Source organism: Simochromis diagramma, unplaced genomic scaffold (genome assembly GCF_900408965.1).
Source record: "Simochromis diagramma unplaced genomic scaffold, fSimDia1.1 OVJJ01000421.1, whole genome shotgun sequence".
Taxonomy (NCBI): Eukaryota; Metazoa; Chordata; class Actinopteri; order Cichliformes; family Cichlidae; genus Simochromis; species Simochromis diagramma.
The window spans coordinates 3,755,228-3,779,622 of NW_024387250.1; the positions used below are offsets into that span (position 1 = coordinate 3,755,228).

At 42.2% G+C, this 24,395-nt stretch overlaps 1 protein-coding gene across 1 annotated transcript; it reads left to right on the forward strand.

The window, feature by feature from the left end:
* The first annotated feature begins 911 nt into the window (after window positions 1-911).
* antxr1d (ANTXR cell adhesion molecule 1d) lies at window positions 912-22,855 on the forward strand. The gene is made up of 18 exons (XM_040001089.1): window positions 912-1,297; window positions 5,165-5,236; window positions 5,326-5,397; window positions 5,737-5,818; window positions 6,258-6,288; window positions 6,363-6,436; window positions 6,922-6,990; window positions 7,080-7,160; window positions 7,304-7,364; window positions 10,765-10,863; window positions 12,643-12,712; window positions 15,848-15,926; window positions 16,214-16,309; window positions 16,408-16,446; window positions 16,629-16,727; window positions 16,811-16,975; window positions 17,554-17,634; window positions 21,687-22,855. The coding sequence occupies exons 1-18, from the start codon at window positions 1,143-1,145 to the stop codon at window positions 21,996-21,998; spliced, it is 1,737 nt and encodes a 578-aa protein (XP_039857023.1). The 5' UTR covers window positions 912-1,142; the 3' UTR covers window positions 21,999-22,855.
* Window positions 22,856-24,395: the final 1,540 nt, after the last annotated feature.

Genomic DNA, 24,395 nt, shown 5'->3' on the forward strand with positions numbered 1-24,395 from the left:
ATTGAGCGGAGAGGTCTTGGTCACGTTTCTGGAGACATTGTGTCTAGCTACGAGAAACTGGTGGAAAATGTCTAATGTGGGCAGTGGGAAATTGTAAAATTGGCCGCTGTTACATGACATGATGCAGGGTGGTCTGGGTTTGCCACCAGGCAAATACATTATTCATAAACTAAATGTTTCTGTCTAATGAGCATTTAATGATTATTCTGCATCAAAGCTTTGGTTTTTGAGTAAATGTCCTGGTAGTTCGTGAGCCAACTTTGTGTAACGAGAAAGTGGGGACGCAGAAGCCTCGAAGGGGGGACTCTTTGGTCGCGCTCCAACTGTCTGGTTAAAGTACTTTTACACTATAGACTAAAAATAGTGTTTTACTTTGGATTAGAATTCAGATTTCTTCCGTTTGTGGCAACGTATCACAATCACAGGAACACTTGGACATCCTTTCAGCAGCACCATGTCCTGTGGATATGACGGTATTGAGCAGCTCTTTGGATTCGTTTTCTTTCATGCACAAATTAAAACAAGCTATGAACTCTTTGATTAACACTATACAATTCACTGACTGCACTGATGAATAGGAGACCATATTCGACTTTAGGCCTTTGGTAACTGTATATTAGAAAAGACATGGACATAAATTTAATTATTTATGTATAATACATCTGATTTGTGGTCGTCTGATGTTTCCAACTATGAAAAACAAAAAATCAAACCACACTAGTAGGACATGACACTTTTTCCCCATCTCAGAAACTTTATTTTTGACAAACTGATAAGGCCAAAGAGAAAATCCCCAAAACGAGGATGTACACAGCCACTCTCCCCCGGTAACAGTTTTTGAGGAAAATAAAGTGGAGTTTTGTGTGTCTCCTCGGGTGTCGCTCCTCTCCTTCATCCTGCCCAGCTTTAGTGCTTCTCTTTTTTTCCCCTTCCTCTCTCAATCGAAGGAGAAGACTTGGAGAGGCCGGCTCGGTCTTAACAAGATTCTTCCAGACTGAATGCACTCGAAATAACGTGAAAGAAAACGTAACTAGGAAACGGGGCTGTGTGTGTGCACAGAGTCCATCTGGAAACGGATGATAGGGAGATGTGAAGCTCTTTAGTTGTTGCAGTGCCGGAGTAGTCAACAGTAACCGGGAAAGATGGCGAGGACACGGGCTCGCATGTTCCTCGTCTTGGCTGTAGTTGGAATTTTCTGTCTCGATGTCTCGGTCAGAGGAGAGCTGCAGGGAGAGCAACAGGAGGAGGAGGAGAGGTCCTGCCAGGGCGCCTTCGACCTCTATTTTGTTCTGGACAAGTGAGTCTCGGATATTATTTATTGCTTTGTTAATTTCTGGTCGCTGCGCATTGCCATGCAACCGTGTAGCTGTTTGGAAACGCGGAGCGCGTCAGTCGGACGTCCTGATGTGACGGAGTCTGAGAAAAGCGAGTGAGCGTGTAAAGTCGAAAAAATACCTAGAGTCTTCATTTTAATCAAACCGGCTTTTGCACCAAATCACAAGATTTAATCTTAAATCTGTGCAACGCAATGACTTCACTTAAAGAAACATACTTAAAATCATTTTAACTCGCTGTTTTGTGTCTTCGGGACATGCAAGTAATCAGATTGAAATTTAAGTTGGAAGTATATTCTTGACATCGGAGCATGGTTTTCTTTTTAGTTCGGTTTAAAGTGGTGAGACAAAAAGACCAAGCTTTACCGAGGGGATGTGGGCAGGGCGAGCAGGATGGATAGAGTTTCAGGTTGATGACGCCTGCGGACACAGCTGCTGCAGCTGCCCCATAGCGGTGCTATATGGGCCGGTTATCACTTTAAGTATTGGCTCCATCAAAATAAAGAGAAGAAGCATCAACTAATGGCTTCCTGTCACGACTAAGAGTGGGGTTTTGCACTGAAAACAAACACAACAAAAACATTGTTTCTAATACACCTTTTACACTGGATGTTGGCTCAGCTGATCGCTATATTACTGCGTGATAAACGGTTTCTTAATGCATTTTAATTAAATGCACAGCTTTGGTGTAAGTTATGAAACATCTTGCATAAGGCGCATCCTCCAGCTGATCTTCTTTGTCATTACCTGGCTCTTATCATCCACCAGGACGATAATTCAGTCATTTTTTTCTCTGTTTTGTTAGAATTCCACTTTGAACGTTTGCTGCAAAAACTTTGCTGTTTAAAGTAAAGTGGTACTCCTGCATCTTTAGAGAGGTCTTAGAGAAATCCTAAAATGTCCCTGTTTCTCTTTCCAAGTATTTCCTCCTCCTCCTTTTTTCAACTCATAGTTGTCTGGTGGGTGGACAGGAAATGAAGTTTGAGACAGTGGGAATGTCAAACAAAGGTCCCCAGTCTGAATTTAATCCATTACCCTATTACTGACATCAGTACTGTTAGAATAACACCAGGACGCTCTTTAAATATCTTTATCATTATGAAATTCTACAGACTCTTAGTGACTCAAAGCATTTTTTCAGGCCGCATGGTCACTGTGGATGCTTCTGCCACTGTTCTGGCATGTGTAAACCTGATGATTTTACCCTGCGCGCCAGCTCATGTCGTTTCAGACATTGTAATTGGCATGTTTCTGTTATTTTGGCATGAGCGGCAAGGTGAGATTTATGCACATGGTCACAGACAAGCAAGTCTAAACATGCAACGTAGACGGATACAAGGAGAGAGAATGACAACAAAGCCATAAGGTATGGTTGGATTTGTGACCTCCCTGTGTAAAAGAATAGCAGGTTAGAATTTCAGTGGAATAATTATGTTCTCGACAGACGGAGTGATGTGATTTTGCGGTGAAGCAGCTAAACAATGTGGTATATAACATTTGAAAATATGCTGAGGTAATGGTTAAAAAAAAAAATTCTTTATGTCCTCGGCTGACCCGTGTGCACCACCGCCACCTATGAGCTGCGAGGTGGACGAGCTGAGTGACATTTTACTTTGGTCTCGACATATTTGATGATCTTTTTAATGTTCACGGCAACATCTGTCAACCCCTCTCTTCTCTCTTTACCCTTTGCTTCAAAAAGTTTAGGAGGAGCCTGGGGAGCACGGCATGTCACGCATGGCTAAACCTCTGATACGCCCCTTTTCTTTTTTTGACTGTCTAGCAAGCTCCAGCAGGCCTTCAGGAAGCTGTTGATCTTTCTCCTGAGATAGCACTGATTTCTTGGCTGATATCAAATGCGACACAATGACTAATATTTAAGAAAAGAATAGGGCAAAATCATCTCTAAATTGGACTTCACCTTATCAATACTCATCTTGTTTGCAGGTTTTGCTTTTGCTACACTCTCCAGTAGGTTATGAGACATGCTAAGGGGAGACTGTGTGCACGCTCCACTGTAGCATCTCAGTATACACAGAATAAACATTAGAAAAACGACCATCAGCTTCCTACATTCCTGCTCTCCATGTCTGAGCCGCACCGAATACCATGCTGCATTTTTTTCGGACTATCTGGTTGCCCACAAATGGAATAATAGGTGTTGTGTTTTATGGCTGGGCTCTGAACAGAGTTTTGTGCTGACCGATCCGAGTGCTTTGGATTGGTTTTGGAAAAGGGGACTGTGCATCTCACAGTTTAGGAATGCAGGTAGAAGACTCAAGGGTAATTACTAAAATTGTAGAAAGATTGCTTTAATTTTCAGCAGAGGAGACGACTTTGAATGCGTTGTGCTTTTTCTGTGGATGGAGAATTGTCTGTCTCAACAATATGTTTTCAAATAAAATGTCAGAAACTGCTTTTTAAAAAATCTACTATATATAAATGTCCTAAAAGGATTTGGGGAAACCTGGCAGATATTTTCATTATCACGAAGAAAAAATGACAACTGACAAACCAGAAGTTCTGTATATGGAAAAGGACTGGTAACAAAAATGAGGCCCAATCATCCTCTCATTGGTTGTAGTTTGCAATGTTAATGTTACCTAACAAGAGAACCCTTTGATTTAGTCTCAGTTTAATGAGCAGTACACGTGAAACACAGTTTTTACTTTTGGCAGTGTGTTACATAACTTCCTATCCTGCGCACTGGACTAAAACCTCTTTTGTGTATTTGTAACAAAGAGCACCCTGCTTCCTCATGAAGCATATCTTCATATCTTTAGCCTGTAAAATAAACCCACTGGCCCCATATGAGGACACACTTTTTCTTAATATAATGAAATAATGACTTCCTGTTCAAAGATTAAGTTTAGGTTTCATACTTAATCAGGTAAGGTCAAGTAAACCCAGACAGCTCCCAAATAGGAGCTCTGCACCAAGAAAGGATTAAGATGGGATTTTTTTACTAGTAAACTTTTGTATCAGGGACTTTTTTATGCCTTTACTTCTTGGGAAAGGGAAAAGTGGAGGAGGCAGTTCTGGGGAAAATAAAAGATTCAAAAGAGCTGTCGTAAATTTGACCAGCTCAGACTTTCACTTTGCCCATGACCCTGTTATGTGTACACACGGATGCCTGACCTTTGGAGAGTTTTGGTTTACAAGCTGTTTGATGTTGCATCCTTCACACACACACACTCACACTTTTACCCCCTGCTGAGTGTCACTTCTGGGTCCCTCTGTTGTTCATGTCGCAGCCTTTTTACTCCGTGCATCCCCAACCTGTTGTTTGGCTGGCTGCACTCAGTGGGACCATCTGTTCCCCCTCACAGTCAAACACACACACTTGCACTCTTCCACATACACATGCATGTCCACTATACACACACAGGCCAGCTGCCTGCTTCGTGGTCCCTGCTAGAGGCAGACTGCTACATCTGTCCCTGTCTAACCTCAACCCTCTGGCCCAGCAGCAATTAGCCCCCATTAGCAGCCCCATGGGACTCGATTTCATTAAGGACACTGTCATGTACGCAGCAGCATGTAGCGGGCTAATCAGCAGCACACAGCCGACAGGTTACAGTCCAAAGCAAGGGAATGTGATTAAGTGACCAGAAGACGCTCTTCTCTGTGTAAGAAATAAACTGCTGTTCCTTAAAAAATCATTAAACCCTTAGTATTTGTAGGCACACTACCTCTAAATCACTGCATGAAAATAAACCTCAGTTTATTAACCTCAAATTCAGCTTTTCTCTTTTCCTTCTTTTTGATCTAGGTGGAATAATCTGCTACAGCATCACATCACACAAGTCCGTGTTTGTGGTATTTTTCAGGTCTGGGAGCGTGAAGCATCATTGGATAGAGATCTACTCCTTTGTGGAGCAGCTGGCAGAAAAGTTTATTAGGTACCAGCAGGATTTAGTCACTGATGTGTTTTTAGTATTTTGTTTTCTCCTTTCGTCCATGTTAACGCAAAAGCACTTTGTGTTCCCAGCCCTATGTTGAGAATGTCCTTCATAGTCTTCTCAACACAAGGAAAAATCATCATGAAACTGACCGAGAACAGGTAAACTCTACACATCAGTAACTGACTAATCCCTTATGTTATGTCTGTATCTGCGTACAAGTACTGTACAAAAATGCTATCTTTACTCATCTTTGTCTGTTAAACTGGTCTTGTAACCCTTAAAGATCAACAGAACAGATATTGCATAATTGCTAACAGATTTTATGCAGCTTCATGCAACCTTACGAATACAGAAAGTGAGACTATCTTTGGTTAAAACTTAAGCCAAAACGTTACTTTCCAACTCAGTTGAATCTTTCCTATTCTGTTTACTCCATGTCTTTTCTTAAAGCGACATCCTTTCAGGATGTTTTATAAGGCTGTTTGTTTATTCTTCAGGGAGGACATCACTGGAGGCTTAATGGCTCTGAGGAAGGTTATCCCTGGTGGAGACACGTATATGAACTTAGGCCTGGAGATGGTAAGGCTGGGTTTAAATACCACTATCTGAGTCTTCATAAACCTTCCAGAAAATACCCACTGAGCATTAATTGTACCTGGCAGCTGGAACCAAGAGCAATTAGATAAGTATGAGGTGTGTCTCAAACCATGAATTACATGCTCCTTCCTGAAAGTGCCGAGCTAAGTATTTAAGAGAGGCATTCTTAATGAAATTACTCTTTTATTAAATTTTTTTCTTTTGTGAAAACAGGAATGTGGTTTTTTTAAGCAAAACATTTAAAGACATTCACCCATCTTTGCCAGAGCACAGTGTGCAAAGTGCGATCTGTGGTTTGACTCTACCTCAGTATCAAGGTGTTAGACTGTATGGTCACCGGCTGTAACTCTTCTATGATCTGTAACTGAGAGTTTCGGTTGTTGTTGAACTTACTGTTGAATTCCTTTCTTTTTAAATGTAGGCTAATGCACAGATCTATAAAGAGAAACAAGGTAAGCTTCAACCCAAAAGCTTCATACATTGCAGTGCAAAGTTTCAGAGAACGTGAACGTTGTGCGTTCTGCAGGGACTGCCAGCGTCATCATCGCCTTAACTGACGGAGAGCTGAATGAGTGGCAGTTTGACACAGCACAGAGAGAGGTGAGACGTGCTGTAAAGTAGAAACGTTTTGGAGCCAGTCGAGAAAATATTGCGGCCGGGCTGAGGACCGTTACTGTAGGCTGCGTGCCTGTTAGCTGTTTGTTAACTTTATGTTATTAGTGCTGTTCTTCTTTGGTGGCCCTTATTATGGTTTTCATATTTTAAACCACTTTAATATTTTGCCAGCTTTGATTGGTGCATCTGCCATTTGGATGCAAAAGACCTGCCCTCTTGGCTGCGCCATGGTCATTGTTACTTTTATTACAAATACAGATGATAAATACTGCTAAAGTTATTTAGAAATGATTAATAATCAGGATGCGTAAAAGTTAATGCCCCTTTTTTGGAGAATGCATCATGTTGTGCAACACCAGTTTTTTCATTTTTGCTGTGTGAACTGAGAAAATGGTGGTTTTGGGGAGATTTTAGTGGCTCCACGAGACCACAAGAATCTCTTTGCAATTGTTCTTTCTTTTTGTTTGCAGGCACAGAGGGCCAGATCTATGGGAGCTATTGTTTATTGTGTAGGAGTCAAAGAATTCAACCAGACCCAGGTACGATCTACTGACAGATATCAGAAATATTCCAAATACATAAAAATGCAAATATCTTATTTTGTCTGTGTGTCTTTATGCGTTTCTAGCTTGCAACTATTGCAGACACAGTGGAACATGTGTTTCCTGTATGGGGAGGCTTCCAAGCCCTCAGGGGAATCATTGACTCAGTATGGCACACACATACCACATGTATACCATATAAACACTCACACACATACAAAAGAGAGCCATGAAAAATCATATTACATCATATTAAATTACTGAGGTATCACATAACTATTTTTTTTTGTTTCCATTCCCTCTCTCTCAGATCATTAAGAAGTCCTGCATTGAGATTCTGGCAGCAGAGCCGTCCAGTGTGTGTGCAGGAGGTAAGAGGTGTGAGGAGCCGGGGTTTTCCCTTTCTAGTTCACAGAGTGGGCAGTCACGGTGTGCGATTGTTTCAGATGACAGTCATCCAAAGCCTCTGGAGTGAAACATGAGGTTGAGTAATCGCATGGATGCTTATGACCGCAGAGTGACAGAGAGCGTATTGTCATTCACGGCCGGGGGAAATTAGCAAGGCCGCTTCAGCTCAGCTTGGGTGCAAAAAAAAAAAAGAGGAGGAGGGGTCTGCGGGTGTTGGTCAGAGGAATTAGCCATGAATCTTCAAGCATGGCTGCATCTCTGGCCTAGTTTGCCACATCGTATATGCTAAATAGCCATTTGGGTTGGTTTAAACCCTGTCCTCTCCCTCACTTCCTCTGCCCAGCACTTCTGCTCCTAGACAGCAGTTTAAGGAAGTAGGAGGCAAGAGATGAAGCATTAAGAGAGAGCCTTTATGGGTAGCCAGCAGGATGGATGAGCTTTGACATGACCTTATTAGGACTCACTTAAGGGAGTGCATTTGCAGCCCTGCTACCAGGACAACCAATGGAGATTAACATCCATTATGAGATATGAAGGACGGGAGAGGATGTGGAGAGAGGAGATGAGAGAAGATTCATAATGTTGCCGTAAAAGGACAAAAGGAGAAGCTGTTCTCACATGATAATTACAGTTTCTGTTAGTGCGCAAGAGACTTTGTGTCACTCGACGTGTGCCCAAATATCCTTCAGCAGCCTCATTTATTATTCGATTGATGAGCAGCCTAATGGTCAGTGAACTAAGAAAGCAGGGACCCACTTTAACCAAGGCCTTACTCTGGCCTAATTAATTAAGTTATAATATGCTCAAATGCTTATAGTGCACTTTGTCTGCCTTTGTTGTGATTTGTGCACATATACAATGGAAATCAGACATCCGGTGCTTTCACATTATACCAGAAGAGGCTTTAGATTGTGGAGAAATCACCAGCCCTCCTGCCCCAAACTCTTATAAAGTAAAGCAGTTTTTATCATTTAGCTATGTGATTTAATTTGAACAGCAAGGCCATGCACTGAAGCGTGAATACATACTGACACCCCACATTTATATTGTGACAGTCTCTTTCACTGTTATTTTTCTTGGCCCGCGTGTAGTCACATAGCATATCGTACACGCTTTACCCCAACACACACATTTAAATGGTCTTTAGTCTGCTAGCGCACACGCATCTCCCGGCACGTGTGTAGACACGTCCCTCACATTGATGTGAAGTGACCAGATCGAGCTGCCTGCAAACAGGCCATCAGACTAGACAGTGAACGTTGGGCCACACTATAAGACATGACAGCACTGATTCCCAGCGCGCACACACAAGCACACGTTGAGGACAGTGAGAGTACGGCCTTCGATCTAACATGACAGGAGAGATAGCTGCTTTCATTAACGTCTGACCCTTTTCTACCCGCCGTGCCTTCCTCCTTTGCCCCTCCCTGTCCTTCACTGTCCTTTTGCACTAACGTGATTGAAGAGGCACTGTTGGGACAAGCTGTACCCCCTTTTCTCCGCACACTCAGTGCCCATGCGTATTCGTATGTATAATCACATATTCGTACAAAACAAAATCCCTGTCAGCCATTCAGGTGTGGATGTAAATGGACACGTTGCCATGCAGGAAAAGCAGAGAGCAGACAGGAGAGGGCAGCAGCATATGTGTCGGACATGATGGTGGGGCACCACCAGTCCTCATCCACCATGTGTCTGACAGGAGTGACCTTTTAACACATCAAGCCTGGTGTGTGTGTGTATAATAGATTTTGTGACTGAGACATTTCTAGCTAAGAAAACACTGCTGTTTTCAATCAGTCAGACAATGACAATTGAAAATATCTATTTTTAAATAAGGTTAGGAAATATTATAGACTTCTCACATTTTTTGGATAAATGAGGTCCTGATTTGTTCCTGTGTTGTTTTGGGGGGGTTTCTTTACTTTTCTATACTTCTACATGCCCAAGAACAAAGCAAAATCTATCCCTTTCATTGGAGTATATTTAGCATCAGATTGTGGGTTTTTGTGTGTGAGCTATGCCATGGTGTAGCTTGCTTGGTCTGACTGCAAACCACATAGACCACAACTTATATTATATTATATTATATTATATTGTGTCACCACTACTTGCTTATATATGAGGTGATTGGTTCAGGTTTTGGTCAGTGAACTGGGTTTTGCCTACTGTAATGTCACAGGGTCTTTGATTTACTGTATAAAGTTTCTTAAATAAAACCAAAGTGAAGATAAACTGAATCTGTCAATAAGCACATACACAGCTGTATGAGGTCAGCAAGGAGTTTGGTGCAGATTTTGTAGTGTCTTTAAACAAATGCATTATAATATGCTTGTGCGAGTATAATTCTAATTTCCATTGTTGATGTAAATCGTGGATTGTCTGCAGACTTCAATCTGCACTCAGCATTTTTGCAGCATCTGTAAACACATAAACTTCTGGTGTTTCTTTGCTTTTCGATTGTCTTCTCAGTTCTTTCTCTTTCTTTGTATCTGTATTCATGGATTTCATGGCAGCTTGTCTGACCTTTAAAGAAATACTGTCACATATACACCCCGCGACCTGTGATGTTTTTATCCAGTGATCTTCACGCTGGTGCTTTAAATGCTAAAGATGTGGCTGGCAAATGTTCCCTTCGATTAGCCAGGATACTGCTAGGGGAAACCTCAGTTCACTTGTGTGCACACTTTCATTCATGCATACACTGAACACATGCAAATGCCTGCACATTCCACAGAGAAGCAGAATTACAGCGCACGCACAGATCTGCACACAGGCACACACAAGAGCTAACGCCGTGTGGTAGTGCCATAGGTAAGGTCAGACCTACTTTGACAGTACTGTGCTGTTGTCAGCCCAGCAGGCATGTTTTTAAGCAAGTGTTTTTTTCCCCGCTCTTTAACATATGCTGGGAAGCAGCCACATAGACACTCCGGCATATGCTGGCAAGCCTCTGTCAGTGCACTTTAACAGTGCCTAGGGGAAATTAAAGGTCAAAAGACACACACACACACACACATTCGCACACACCTCCTGGCTATTGCACAGTCTGAGATATTTCTGAATAGCAACACTTTTAGCATTAGCACCACTGGAGCATATTATGGCCTTTCCACACATACACGCACAAGCACACAGATATAAACAAGCAGTAATGAGGCATGCACAAGTTCTCACTGCTCAAGTTGAGCCCGACAGAGCAAGGGACTGGCTGTCTGGCCCACAATGACTGCATACTTTTTCTGCAGTAATTTGATCTTTTGTAACTCTTGTGCAGCTAAAAAATATATGCATTACCATTGTTTCTCATAAGTGGTTGTATAACTAATCATTCCTGATGTCTGGACCCATTTTTTCTCTCAGAGAGTTTCCAGGTGGTTGTGAGAGGTAATGGCTTTCTCCATGCAAGAAACATCAACCAGGTCCTCTGCAGCTTCAAATTAAATGATACACATACTTTGGGTAAGTTCTGCAGATGTACACAAGAACACTATAATAAATAATATGCATCCTTTTCTCCTGCTTGCCATTAAGCAGGACCCTGGTCCCAGATTGAATCTTTTATTAGAATAGTTCAGATGTGGCAGATGTCCCATCTTCTATCTTCCTTCTTGGATCACTCTGAGCTGTTCCCAGTGCTGTTGCTATTTTTTATCACTAAAAAGCCCTATTTACACCTCTTGCAATTGTGCACTGGTGATGCTTGCACAATGGTTATTTCTTCATAATTTTATTTCTGGGGAAAAGTCATAAGAAGACATATCTGGAAAGAAGGGTAGGTATTTTGCATTTCAAGGTTGCACTTGTCAAAAAAATTCCTGCATTTTCAGTTTGTCACACAGTGCCAGACAATGGCAGGTCAGGTTTGTTTCCACTGAATGTTCTCCCTTAGAGTCCTCGGGACATTGTAACAGAAAGTTGGACTCTGTGGGGTTAAATTCAAAACCCTATAGATGTTGCATGAGTACACAAACCTGGTGCGCCCCATTTGGGCTTTTTCCACTGAAAATGAGGGTCATAACCAGAGATGGGCAGTTACTGTAATCCGATTACTTTTTTCAAGTAACGAGTAAAGTAAGGGATTACTATTGCAAAAACGGTAATTAGATTACTGTTACTTTCCCGTAAGCACGCTGCGTTACTAAAACCGTGATTTTCTTGCGAAAGTGTCTCATGACAATGACGTAAGCGAGTGCGACGTTCGTGGCAACAGCTGTGTGCAGATCAACAATGGATAATATATCGAGTGCAGGAGAGTATGAGCATGCAGCGTTTAAAGCGTGGAAGTACTGACCTTACTTTGAGTTTGATTCCATAAAAAGTGACAAAAACATTAGTGTTCGTTGTGCGTGGGAAGAAAACTTCTTTTTACAGCGAAAAAAAAAAGTGCGCAACGACGTAATGGGAAATTCACAGAAACTCGCGGATTCTTCAACTGACCGCTGCGGCACACCTGCACCAGGGCACACCTCCGCCTACCCCACTCCTGCTTTACAGGTGAAAATAGAGCAACAGGACCGCTGAGTCTTTGATTTTATTTATTTTCTGCTGTGTTTCACTTGCATCTATTTGAAAGAGTGAGTGTAAACACAAAAACTATTTTATTTTATGTGCTGGAATGTGCAGAAAATAGGTTTAAATGTTAAACAAATTTCTTCCAGTCAAAGAATGTTGCATATAATTTAACTTTTGCTTGATGCATAAAGTTAAAAGATTAAAACTAATAGCAATTTCACTAGAAACACTCAATAATTACACAAGGAAACAACACTGAAGCAAGAAAAAAAACTGATTTATGGTAAATATGGTGTGGTTTATTTGCTTATTTATTTAAATTTTTACATGGCAGATAATTATCTGATAACCAGAAACCCTTTAAGAGGACTTTATCTCAAACCAAACACAAAGGGCATGAACCCATCCATAATATAATGGTTCCACCCAGAATCCTCTCTGAGAATTAATGCCAGATGCTTTTCATTTTCTAAGATAAAATTCAAGTTCTACTGAGAACTAATTTTCCACCCTAATAGTTTCAGCTGTAACCCATCCAGTGAGCTCTGAAATTGCCATTTTATAACATTCTTGTGGTTCTATTTTAAGGATGGGGCAAAACATGCTTAAATGCCAAGTATTGTGTATTGGACATGATTTTGGCATGATTGAAAGAAAAACTTATAAGTATCAGAAGCAAAAAAAAAAGTTGTTTAAGAAGTGTGATTTTTGCTTTTCCCCATGTAGATGAGAGACCAGCTGGAATAGAGGACACCTTTCTGCTGTGCCCTGCTCCTGTGGTAAAGGAAGTGGGGAAGTAAGTAGCACATCTCAGATCTTGTTTTTCCACCCTTATTTACCTCAGATTGTTTCTCAGCTGTGGCTCCAGTCTCTGAACTATCCCAGTACAGCTGTAATGCGGACATTTGCCAGCTGCTCTCAAGTTTGTTGTGGACACAGAAGACTGCTGTCCTTGAACAAATTAGGGCCAAAGTCATTGTGTGTCTGTGATCAATCAATGTTTGTCACAGCTAACGAAGCCAGACACCAATCACAAGGGGACAACAGGAGTAGAGCCCAGGAACATGACTTAATGAGAGCCTGCTCGAGAGAACCTCACAACTCCGGTGTGTTTGTGTGTGATGCTCCTAATCTCTGTCTGGCACTTTGGCAGAGACAAAGTGTGAGTGGAGTCAGCGGGGCAGTGTAAAGTTTCCTCTGAGGGATTCCAGCTTTGCCCTTGGTAATTCAGAGCACAATTTCCTTGCGGGGCAGACACAGAGATGCTGTGGGTTGAGTTTGGAGAGGATAAAGGCCCAGCAGCCCTTCCATCCCCTCTGCCTGCAGTCTTGTGCATAATTATACACTCAGGCCTGTGGCCTCAGACACCTCCCAGTCATCATCTGTCTTGTTTCTGTCACTCAGATTTTTAGCATGATTTGAGCTTTTCTTATCCGCCAGTGAAAAGTACTGCTTTGATGGGGAACCACTGCTCAGAGATAAGGAGGAAATATTTTTTCTCCAAAGAACTCACGAAACTGACAGACCAAACTATTTTTTTAATACTGAACATTAAAAGTAGTATATTACTGGCATATAACTGTTTAGGGTTTGACATAATGACAGAATGTAAAAGACATATGGAGCAAACTGTAAAGTCCAGCAAACACCCTGTACGTGTCTCTGCTTTATTGTCTGATCTTTGTTGCTGGTGTGCTGTTGTAGCAGGTGGAGCTGCTCCTCCTGAGAGCAGATCGAAACAGGCAGCATCATTACACTCTGCAGTGATGCCTGAAGGAGGCGTCCTTCCATGTAACAGAGGAGAGAAGAGTCGATACTGCCTAAAACCCTGAGTGCTACTAAAGAGCAAGTCAGCTGTGGTGGCTGAAGGGTCCAGAGAGAAGGCCAACAGCTGGCTGATGAGTTCATTGCGACAGAAGTGGAAATGTAGAGTGAGGCGAGCGTGACACTGTTCAGGTTGGACAGGTGTTATACACTTTTATATACTTTTTTCTTCTCTCCCATTGGACTGTTTTAGCATTCTTAGCATGATCGTAATGCTCATCACAAAGGTTTTCAGTTTCACAGAACATTTTTTCAAACATCTCATTAAAAAAAAATAAAAGGGAAAAAAAACAGGCAGCATGGTGATGCACTGTAGGCACTTTTGCCTCAGCAAGAAGGTCCTGAGTTGAAAGTCCAGGGCGGGGCCTTTCTGTGAGGAGTTTGCATGTTCTCCCCGAGTTCTCTCCGGGTACTCCAGCTTCCTCCCACCGTCCAAAGGTTACGTTAGGTTAATGGGTGATTCTAAATGGCCCATAGGTGTGAATGAGTGTGACTGACTGGCTGTCTGTCTCTCTGTGTTAGCCCTGTGTCAGATTGGCAACCTGTCCAGGGTGTACCCTGCCTCTTGCTATCATCCAGGCTATCATCCAGGCTATCCCACAACCCTGATCAGGTTAAATGGAAGGGAATAGATGGATTTCTTTTAAATCACTTATTAAGGAAAAAAAATCAGCTTCTTAAACATCAGTAGATATATGTGATTATTATGTTATATGCATGTTATTATCAAATAATAACACACAACAAGCTTAAAAAAAGCTTAATTGGTGCACAATTTTTCATGTTAATGGATTATACTAAAACTATAAAAACCATTTTATGCAATTTTATAAACCAGTGATGAAATAAATTTTTCGTTCACATATCTAAAGTTATTACACTTTAGATATGTGAACTGCTTCCTGTTGAGGAATTTTTAGGTCTTCAGCTTTACTTGAGATCTTAGGGACTCCGGCTTCCAGCATCAGCGAGGGTCTCCACCAAAAGCCCCTCACTCTCCTCCTGTCTCACCCAAGTCGCACTGTCGGTTAGAATGAAGGCACTGGCGGTCCTGTCACACAAATCTGTGTTGACTGGGAACCTTCCGGATGCAGCTCCCCCTCCTGAGCGCACACACAAAGACACACACATATGTGGGGCAAAGACATATATAGTGGGCAGATTGATGATTGATAGGGGCTGAGATCTCTCTGTCAGCGTGGAGCTGATAGCACCCTGTCCCTTGCCTGAAAGGAGGGCTGACCACAGGATGGGGAAGGAGAGACAGAAAAAGGAGGGAAGACGCAGAAGAAAAGATTAGTGGCACCTGCACCGCCAATTTTCTATTCCCAAGTCAGTGTCAGCATGAGTTATGAGACGAGCTACAGTGGCGTAGAGCGCTGAGGGGATGTGGATGAGGAAAGGCTTTCCTTCTCCCATCCCCCGCCTCTGTTTCATCTTCCCAGCCATCCCACCACCCTGCAATGACCTCCGCCTTCCCGCCCCCTCCTCAAACTTAACCCAAAGCTCAATACCCCCCTTGTCTGTGTCGCCCTAAACCATTAGACCAAGCACAAGAAGTCTTTCTCCATTCTTCTTCTACACTCCAGCAGTCTGCTCTTTAACCCCCTGCCAGCGTATGTGGCTCAAATGTCTTGGCCTTTGTTTTATTTTATTTACAGTTTCATTTCCATCCATTCTATCCTGTTATCTTCCCATCTAAAATGATTTGCTTTTTCCCACCCTTGTGTCCGCCCTTCCTGTACTTGAGTAGTTACAGCTACGCATATCGGTGCTGAATGCTGTACAATTAGAAGTCATTTTAGCTGTCTGTGGTTTCCACATCAGAGGTCTGCGTCCAGTCCAAGCAGAAGAGATTCCTCCCGTGGGTGGAGACCTCGCTGACCTCTTCGAACGCTTTTAGCTCTGTGTTTTTGTCAGCATATTTTCGTGTGCTTATAATGGAGCAAGTATGGACAAAGCAAGAAAGTATTTGGCACCTGGTTAAACTTTTACAGTAGCTTGAAGCTACGCTGTGAATGTGTTCATACAAGCAGATGTGATATGTCAGCACTTCTGTGTTAGATGACCAGCAGCCGGCTTGTGTTGTTTTTTTGTATTTCTTTAGAGTGATCTACCTGCAGGTGAGCATGAACGAAGGCCTCTCCTATATCACCAGCTCTGTTCACATCACTACTACTGAATGTGTAAGTAGATCCAGTGTAGCTTACACTACAGCTTCACAACATTAGATGGTAATATTTCTCTCTGGCATGCTGCCTTTTTTTTCTTTTGAAAAAAACTTTCTTTCAGCTGTCTTATTTCTCTTTTGGCTCTTTTATCTTCATCTCTCCTTTCCCTCTGAATTCTCCTCTGTTGCGTCTGTCATCAGAGGAGGCTGTGAGTACTTTTGCTTTTCACTTTCCCTTTGTTTTCACTTCACTTGTGTTTTATTCCTGTTTAACCGTTATCCCGTCCATCTGCATTTGCGCAGTTTGACGGCACCATCGTGTTGATATCCTTGCTCGTGGTATTCCTGCTGTTGGCTCTGCTGCTGATGTGGTGGTTCTGGCCGCTCTGCTGCACTGTGGTAAGTTGGACAGACCAAATGACCTCGTTTTTCAGGAAAGCAACTACACTGTTTTTTTTGTTTACACTATATTATTAATTTATTTTTCTCTTCTTCAGGTGATCAAAGAGCCTCCTCCTCCACCTCCTCCTGAGCCTGTGAGTCACCTGTCACATGAACCTGTTGCAGTTTTTTCCCTTTCTCTCATTCTATTCAGAGATTTGCATAAGAATTCAGGACTACTGCAATATTTCTTATTTTTGCAGTTAATATAGTAAAGTAATAGTAATAACAGTGTTTAAGCATATGAGCTGTATCCTCATTGAGGCTTCGCTAACAGGAGTCAGATGATGATGATGGTTTGCCCAAGAAAAAGTGGCCCACTGTGGATGCCTCATATTATGGAGGAAGAGGAGTAGGTGGCATCAAGCGCATGGAGGTACACTCACTCACTCTCAACTTTCAGAATTTGCAAAAGGCAAACGGACAAAAAAGAAAAAAAGGGTTTTTTTCTTACTTAAGGTGCGATGGGGGGAGAAAGGATCCACAGAGGAAGGTGCGAAGCTGGACAAACCTAAAAATGCTGTTGTGAAGATGCCGGAGCAGGAATTTGAACCCTATGAGCCCAAGCCCCGAAAGCCTCCCCGTCGACCCCCACAACAGAGGAGGTGGTACACCCCAATTCAGGTAAGTTTATCATAGGAACGCTCTTTAAATGTTCCGTTTATGTTTGTAGCTTACTTTATCCAACCGCAGGAGAGGAAGTCAACTATATTTATCTTTATATAACGCTACAAAATGTACAGCACCTAACCTAAATAAAAATCATATGACAAACAATCAAAACATATGGATAATTGATCATATATTTCAGGATCTAGTAAAGCAAATGATATACAGATAAACAGGTACATTAACCCTTTCAAGAGCTGGACAAGCAAATAATTGCCAGAAAATTAAAATTGTTTTTTTAAATAGAGTATTTCAGGAGGAAAAAAAATCACACTGATGATGTTCTCAAAAACTCACAAAAACTCATGTATTAAATATGGCACACTGGACATTAAGGTATTAAGGTCCTTTTCAAAAACTCATATATTATTTGGCATTATAATCAGTCTCATTCTCTGTCTGTGGACCTTGGCAGAACACACTAAAAATAATTTATTTAGATTATTTTTTTTGTTTTAAATCACTCTCATTTATATATGACATTTGTTTCATTATAAATCCTCCATTTTTAATTCACTTTCCTGACTCCCCAGGGGAAACTAGACGCTATCTGGGCTCTGTTCAGGAGAGGCTATGACCAGGTATCTCTGATGAGACCGCAGCCTGGAGACGAGGTGAGCCTGCTTCTACCTACAGTCAAGTTACATTTTCATCCGTTTCTGCAATTTAAGAAACCACAAAGATGCACAACGGCTGACACAAACTATAATTTGCTGATTACGAGTAATTTAGGGGGCTTGCCTTCTAAACAGCAGGTTTTCTGTCTTTCCGTAGAGCATCTGCATCCTTCTTTTGTCTGCCACGCTGCATAACGACACCATAAAGACATAGGGAAATCTTTAATGCAGCACCCCAGTTCTCAGCACGCACACCCACACAAACACATGTGGAAAAACATTCACAGGGGAAATAGTGAGGTACAGACAGGACTCTCTTTGTCAAAGCTGCAATTGTTCACACACAAGGCGTACTGTGCTGTTATGTACTTTTCCCTCTGACTCCCAGAAAATGACATGGTTTCTGTTGAGGTTTCAAATAGCATGTTTCACCATCACTGTTTACTGTTAAGTCATGATTATAGTAAACAAATATATACAAATTGTGTCATTCTTTGTTTTAAGTGCTATGTTTTATGAGAAAAACCAAAAAAAAACTATTGAATGTGCTATTACTGGACATTACTGCCACTGCTGAAAAGTCCTGAATCATGACATCACTACGTTTCCTGCAACTGAGTGTGACAGATCGAGACGGAGAGCAGAGCGGTCCCTCTTATCTAACCTTGACCCCCGCGTCTGGCATCTCGTAACCCCCAAAGACATGTTTTCCTCATCACACTGGTTGTCATGGTGAAACATCTGCTCCGTTGTAAATGGTGTCATTGTCGCTTCTCATAGCTGTGGTCTCATCACTGTAAAATTTATCGATTTGTGCTCTTCAATGACATGATTCATCTTTACTGTGCAACAGTGCGAGTGTGTGTCTGCTCGCGTCTGTAAAAGTGGTCGCCACCGCTGGTTTTATCTTTTCTTTCCATCCTACACATCTTTTTTTTTTCACTGCGCAGAACAGTTCATCTCTGTCATGGCAGAAGTTTCTCGAGTCTTTGTCAGACACTTTCTGTGGGGCTGCGGTTCACAGACACTCAACAATAACCCCCACCCACCTCCTTTCACGCGCCATTAACTGAGAAAAATAAAAAAACGCTACTTCTCACATGGAAAAAAACGAGGGGATTCACTTTTGCTGCAGAGGAGGAGAATGTTTAGAATAGGTGCTGATAGCCATATCAGACATGAAAGACGACAGTGATTGCTCATCGCTGATAAAGCCAGGCTTGGATCTTCCACACAGTAAAAACAACAAACATCTCTTCAAAACCCAGAAACCTCAGCACAGCTGGTTATTAAGAAGCCCCAGTGTGGTGGCAAAAAGTACAGCAGTAGATAGCATTAACTATCACACCTCCCAGTCCAGCTTGTTAACCAGCAGCTCAGGAGGTGCTTGTCCTGCTTTCTCCCCACATTACTCCTACTTCACTGCCTCTGCAAACAGCCATCAGCGGCCTGCCAGTTTCTGCCACGCTCCAAGTTTGCATCTTATCTCTTTTTCTGCCATGTGTGCGTGCATTTCCGTGTATTTGTGTGTGTGTGCGCTACTGTAACGTGCATGTCACTTCTCCTAAGCAAGCATCACGCAAACAGATGGGCAGTTGAAAGGCCACGAGCCATATTGTGACAGATGAGATTCCCTTCTTTTGTCCCTGGAGCTGATGGCGCTGATGGCTCTTGTCACACAGTACAGGCCAGACCAGAGGGCGGTCACCAACTCTCTGTTCTCATGAACAGACTGCACAAATGAGCACTTCCTCTTCTAACCCCCTCCCCTTTCTTTTTTTCTTCTCACCACTTTATAGAAAGTATTAGTTTACACAAATTTATAAATGTTACATGAAAAATCAATATAAAGTCTCTTCACATCACAGCAAATCTCCCACAGGCTACTAGGCTGATGCATGGGTCACATCATTTTCATCCAAATCAAACAATCCAGTAGGAGATCATTCCCACTCAGGATACACTTTACAGTCACTCTTTCCTCTAAAGGGAAAGTGCACAGAAGCAATCTCAGCAAAAATCCTTCTCAAATCATAATAGGGCTCCTCGAACTCCTCAGTGTCAATTCTAGGGTTTGGAGTTCTTCAATAATTTCTCACACATCTGTGTATGTCTTAAGTTTCTTCCACCACAACAGTGTTTCAGTATCACAGAGTTCATTTGCTCACTGGAAGTCTAAATGCAAATAAACAGTTTTTATCAGCAGCATCTATTTCAGTGGTATTATGAATAATCAACAGAAAAGGTTGTCAGCTGTTTTCATGGGAACTACTTCTTAGTCCCAGTTTAAGTTGTTTCTGGGAAGGGTAGTTGAGATTAAATGATAGGGCTGTCGGGAAACACTGATCCACAGTAACCAAAAATGTTTGGTAGGTATCATTTAAATGCACTGCTTATCGCCCCTTTATGTTCATTTATGTGGGGGAGGGATCTCAAAATGTGACATTACAGATCTGCGCTGTATCGACCCTAAACTGCCAATGAAGTGTGTTAACTCTCGTGAGTTCGCACACAGCATTTTCCTTATGTGAGTGAATTGCTGTAATGTCATGCGAGGTGACAGGCAGAGCTGTCAGGTCAGATGTGCCTCCGCTCTTCTTTTTCCTGTTTGCTTTACTATAATGGCGGTGTGTGTGTGTGTGTGTGTGTGTGTGTGTGTGTGTGTGTGTGTGTGTGTGTGTGTGTGTGCGTGCGTGCGTGCGTGCGTGCGTGCGTGCGTGCGAGAGAAAGAGAGTTCCCCTTGAGCGTACAAAACAATCTGCTTTGTGTGTGTGTCTGTCAGAAGAGTGGTGCAAGCAGGGATGCTGGAGGTGTTTCAGGGCTTTGTTTTTCTCCTGAAAAGGAGTTGAGGCTCAGAAGTAAACAAATGCCAAGAGGGGTGATAAAGTAGGGACAGATATTACACAGTCACAGGGGCAAATGGGGAGAGTGACCATCACAAGTGACTCATTCTTGACCTCTCACATAGCTCTTATATGTCCATATCACCTTAATGAAGGTTTCTCCACCTCTCTTTCTGTTATTCATGAGCCAGAGGTTTCATTTGAGGCCATATGTTCTGGTGGATGCATGTTTACAGTCTCTCTCTCTCTCGCACACAGACACACACATGAATACTCATATTCATGAGCTTGTGCTCTCATTGTGTCCATATGCTCTCTCTGGTGTTTTGCTGCTGCTCTGCTGCTCACAAACTGGCCTTTTCACAGCAGCCCGGCAACAACACCAAAGCAGTCAGCACCCCCTCCCGCCCGGCCCGCCCCCAATCAATTACACACCCTTCATACACACACACATACAACACAATGACCCTGCAGTTACAAAGCTACTGCTGCTGAGGCCCTCTTAATGGCCCCTGTGTGACTTTAGGGCCTCTCTGTTTAATAAGGTGTTATAATCAGACCACCAAGGGTCTGTGACACAGAGACCTACTCTCCATCCTTCACACACTGACTGAGCAGGACAAGTGAGCATGCATGTGTGTGTCTGCAGAGGGATGCTATGCAGGGGAACAGAGAGGACAATAAGAGAAGCGTTCCATTCTCCCTGACTTGTAAATTATGTTAAAATGCTAAATGGCTTCTGTTAACTATTGTGGTGATATTGAAATCCCTCCTTTACATTCCTTCAAGTCAAGCACATAAGAGACATAAACCACTTTCTGTTCTACGCCAAGAAAGGACTAGTCACTGCTGAGGTTGCAAGAGAAGAGGAGGGGAAACAGAAAAAGCTGCCCTCTGTGTATGTATGTGTGTACTTGCCTGTGCGATAACTCGGCGTCTTTGCTAAAATCACAGCTATTGTAGTGCAGGTGTGGACAGCAGACAGAAGCAGCTCTGTGTGCCCTCCAGGCCCTAAAACACACATCCTTGTGTTAGTAAAGCTGGGAGAAGTCTCACGCAACCCATCTTGGCTGGTGGCTCTTAAAAACTTAGTGCCAGTGCACAGAGATGCACTGTATTTTAATCTGCGTTCTGCTTTTAAATGATAATGTGTAGCAGTTGTTGTTGTTTTTTTTAAACCACCATCTCTCTCCGTTTGTCATGCAGGGCCGCTGTATTCGCTTTCAGCGCGTCAAAGATGGAGAGTCCACCCCAAACAACCAGGCCCCTCCTCGTGCACATTGCTCTCCCTCGGCTCCGCCCGCTCCTCCGGTTTTTGAACAGCAACCTCTGGTGTCTTACTCCGTTCCCCGCACGAAGCCTCCGTCAAGGGGGCCCCGTACCACACCACCCTCATCCACCACACCACCTGCAAGGGAACCCCCATCCATGGTACGACCACCTCCGTGTCCACCCCCAACTCGCACACCCCCGGGTCCACCAGGACCCCCGCCTTCTCGACCCCCACCCAGGCTCTAATGATAAATAGAGAGCCCACGATAAAAAGCTGATAGGTCAGCCGATTCCATTAAAAAAAAAAAAAAAACATGTCCTCTCTTCACTCTGATGACTCATAGGCAGCAGAAAGGCTTCAAATCTTACAAGCCAGGAGCTCAAACTTGAAGCTCTGTGCTTTGTTGCTGGACAGCAAAATGTATTTATCTGATTTTAAAATCAGCTACTGACTTTCAAGTTTCTTTTTTTTTTTATACAAAAAAGGGGGTAAACATTTTAGAAAAAAAAAAAAAAAAAAAAAAACAAGCATGTAGTTATAGATTAAGTCTGTATGTCCAGTCTTAGATGCAATGGTGAACTAAATGGTTTAGAGTAAGTGCAATCCAGTAAAAAAAGGGGTTTCTTGTGTGTGGCTGAAAGTTGGCTCATGACAGTTTGTGCTGGTAAATACAAAGGGAAAGAATGCTGAGCGAGGGAGTGGTCTGAAATTTAGCATTTTTTATTTTCTGGGTGTCTACAAAAATCACCCCGATTCATCGTTTAACTTTTCAAACAAAAGCTCTTTCTTAAAGTTTAAAAGTTCAGTGATCTTATTGAAACTGCAGGGCAGTTACACCGCATTTTATTTATTAGAATACAGGCCCTGTCTGCATATGCTCTCTCGTTAGTCTCAGATACTTTCCTGGGTTTTTTCTTTAAAGGGCAAGGGGCATCTGGGTGGCTTTTAGGAAGTACTGTGGCATGGCATCTGATGTATTTGTCTTCTTATCAACACCACTGAACAATTGTATCTTCAGGGTTCTCTTGTATATCATTTGCATTATTTCATTATTAACAACTTTGAATGTCTGTCTTTAATAAAAATGTTTTTTTTAAATCTCCTTCCTGCCAGACAATTCTTTCATAGTAATTAAAAGCATGTTATATTTGAAGAATGTTTCTGCACTCGTATTGTAAATCAGCTTCCAGCCTCGCTGGGATCAGTGCAACACGGACCTTATGACACACTTATTAGTTAATTGGCTATTGCCCGGTGCAACATTTGGTGATGTAATGCATTTCTCTTTAAGCAGCTCTTAAACTAATTGCACTTGTGCTGCTCTCCAGACATTAATAAGCTGTCTGTGACATACACCCACTGGCCTCTTCTTTTTTTTTTTTTTTGATATGCTTTACTAGTACAGGTTTGGATCCCATTTTGCCTTCTGAACTGCCTTAATTCTTCTTGACATTTATTCAACAAGGTGCTGGAAACAATCCTGAGATTTTGACACATATTGACACGATGACATCACACAGAAGCTGCAGATTTGATTTGTCAGCTGCACACCTGATCCACCACATCCCAAAGGTGATCGATTAGATTTAGATCTAGGCCATTCAGGTACAGTGAACTCACTGCCATGCTTAATAAACCAGTTTGAGATCATTTGGTCTTTGTGACATAATTGTTTATGCTACTGAAAGCAGTGTGGTCAAAGGAATGAACATAGTTAGCAACCATACTCAGGTACACAGTGACATTAAACCATGCTCTGTTGGTACTAAGGGGCCTAAAGTGTGCTAAGAAAAAACACCATTGCACCACCAGCCTGAATTTGAAAGAGGCAGAATGGGATCCATGCTTTCATGTTAGTTAAACCATATTCTCACCCTACCATCCAAATATTACAGCAGAAATCGAAACTCATCATTTTTCAGTTTTGGTGTGCCTGTGCAAATTGTATTCTTAGCTGAAACAAGTGGCACCTGTTTTGGTCTTCTGCTGTTATTACCCATCTGCTTCAAGGCAACATGATGCAACTTCGACTGTAACAAGTGGCTATTTGAGTTACTGTTCCCTACCTATGAGCTTGAAGCAGATAACAGCTCTGAAAGTATTTTCACTTAGAGAGGGTTGTGCTGGAAAATCCCAGCTGATCAGCAGTTTCTGAAATACTCAGACCAGCCCATCTGGCACCACCAACCACAACACAGTCTGAGTCACTTAAAACCATTTTCTTCCTCATCCTGATGTTTGGTTTGAACTTCAGCAGGTCATCTTGACTAAGTCTACATAACTAAGTGTACTGATTTACTGCCATGCAATTGCCATATTTGATCAGGTGTAGCTATCTGCAAAATAACTCCTAAATTCTGACAACTGCTTTACGTGCTATTCAAATTCACAATTCTAAAAATAGGTGATACATTTGTCATATATTTACACATAAATGCTGCTAGAAAACATGTAAAACCATGTTTCACTGGGAATTAGGGGTTATTGTAAAAGAAAAAGTTAAAATACAATTAATTGGCATAAATTTCTTAAGTGTCTTAAGTAGCTGACACGACTTATTTCACAGCAACCCAAGGAAAATGAATCACATAACAGTAATTTATGTTAACCCCCATAGCACAAGCAACCTACATTGTTTGATT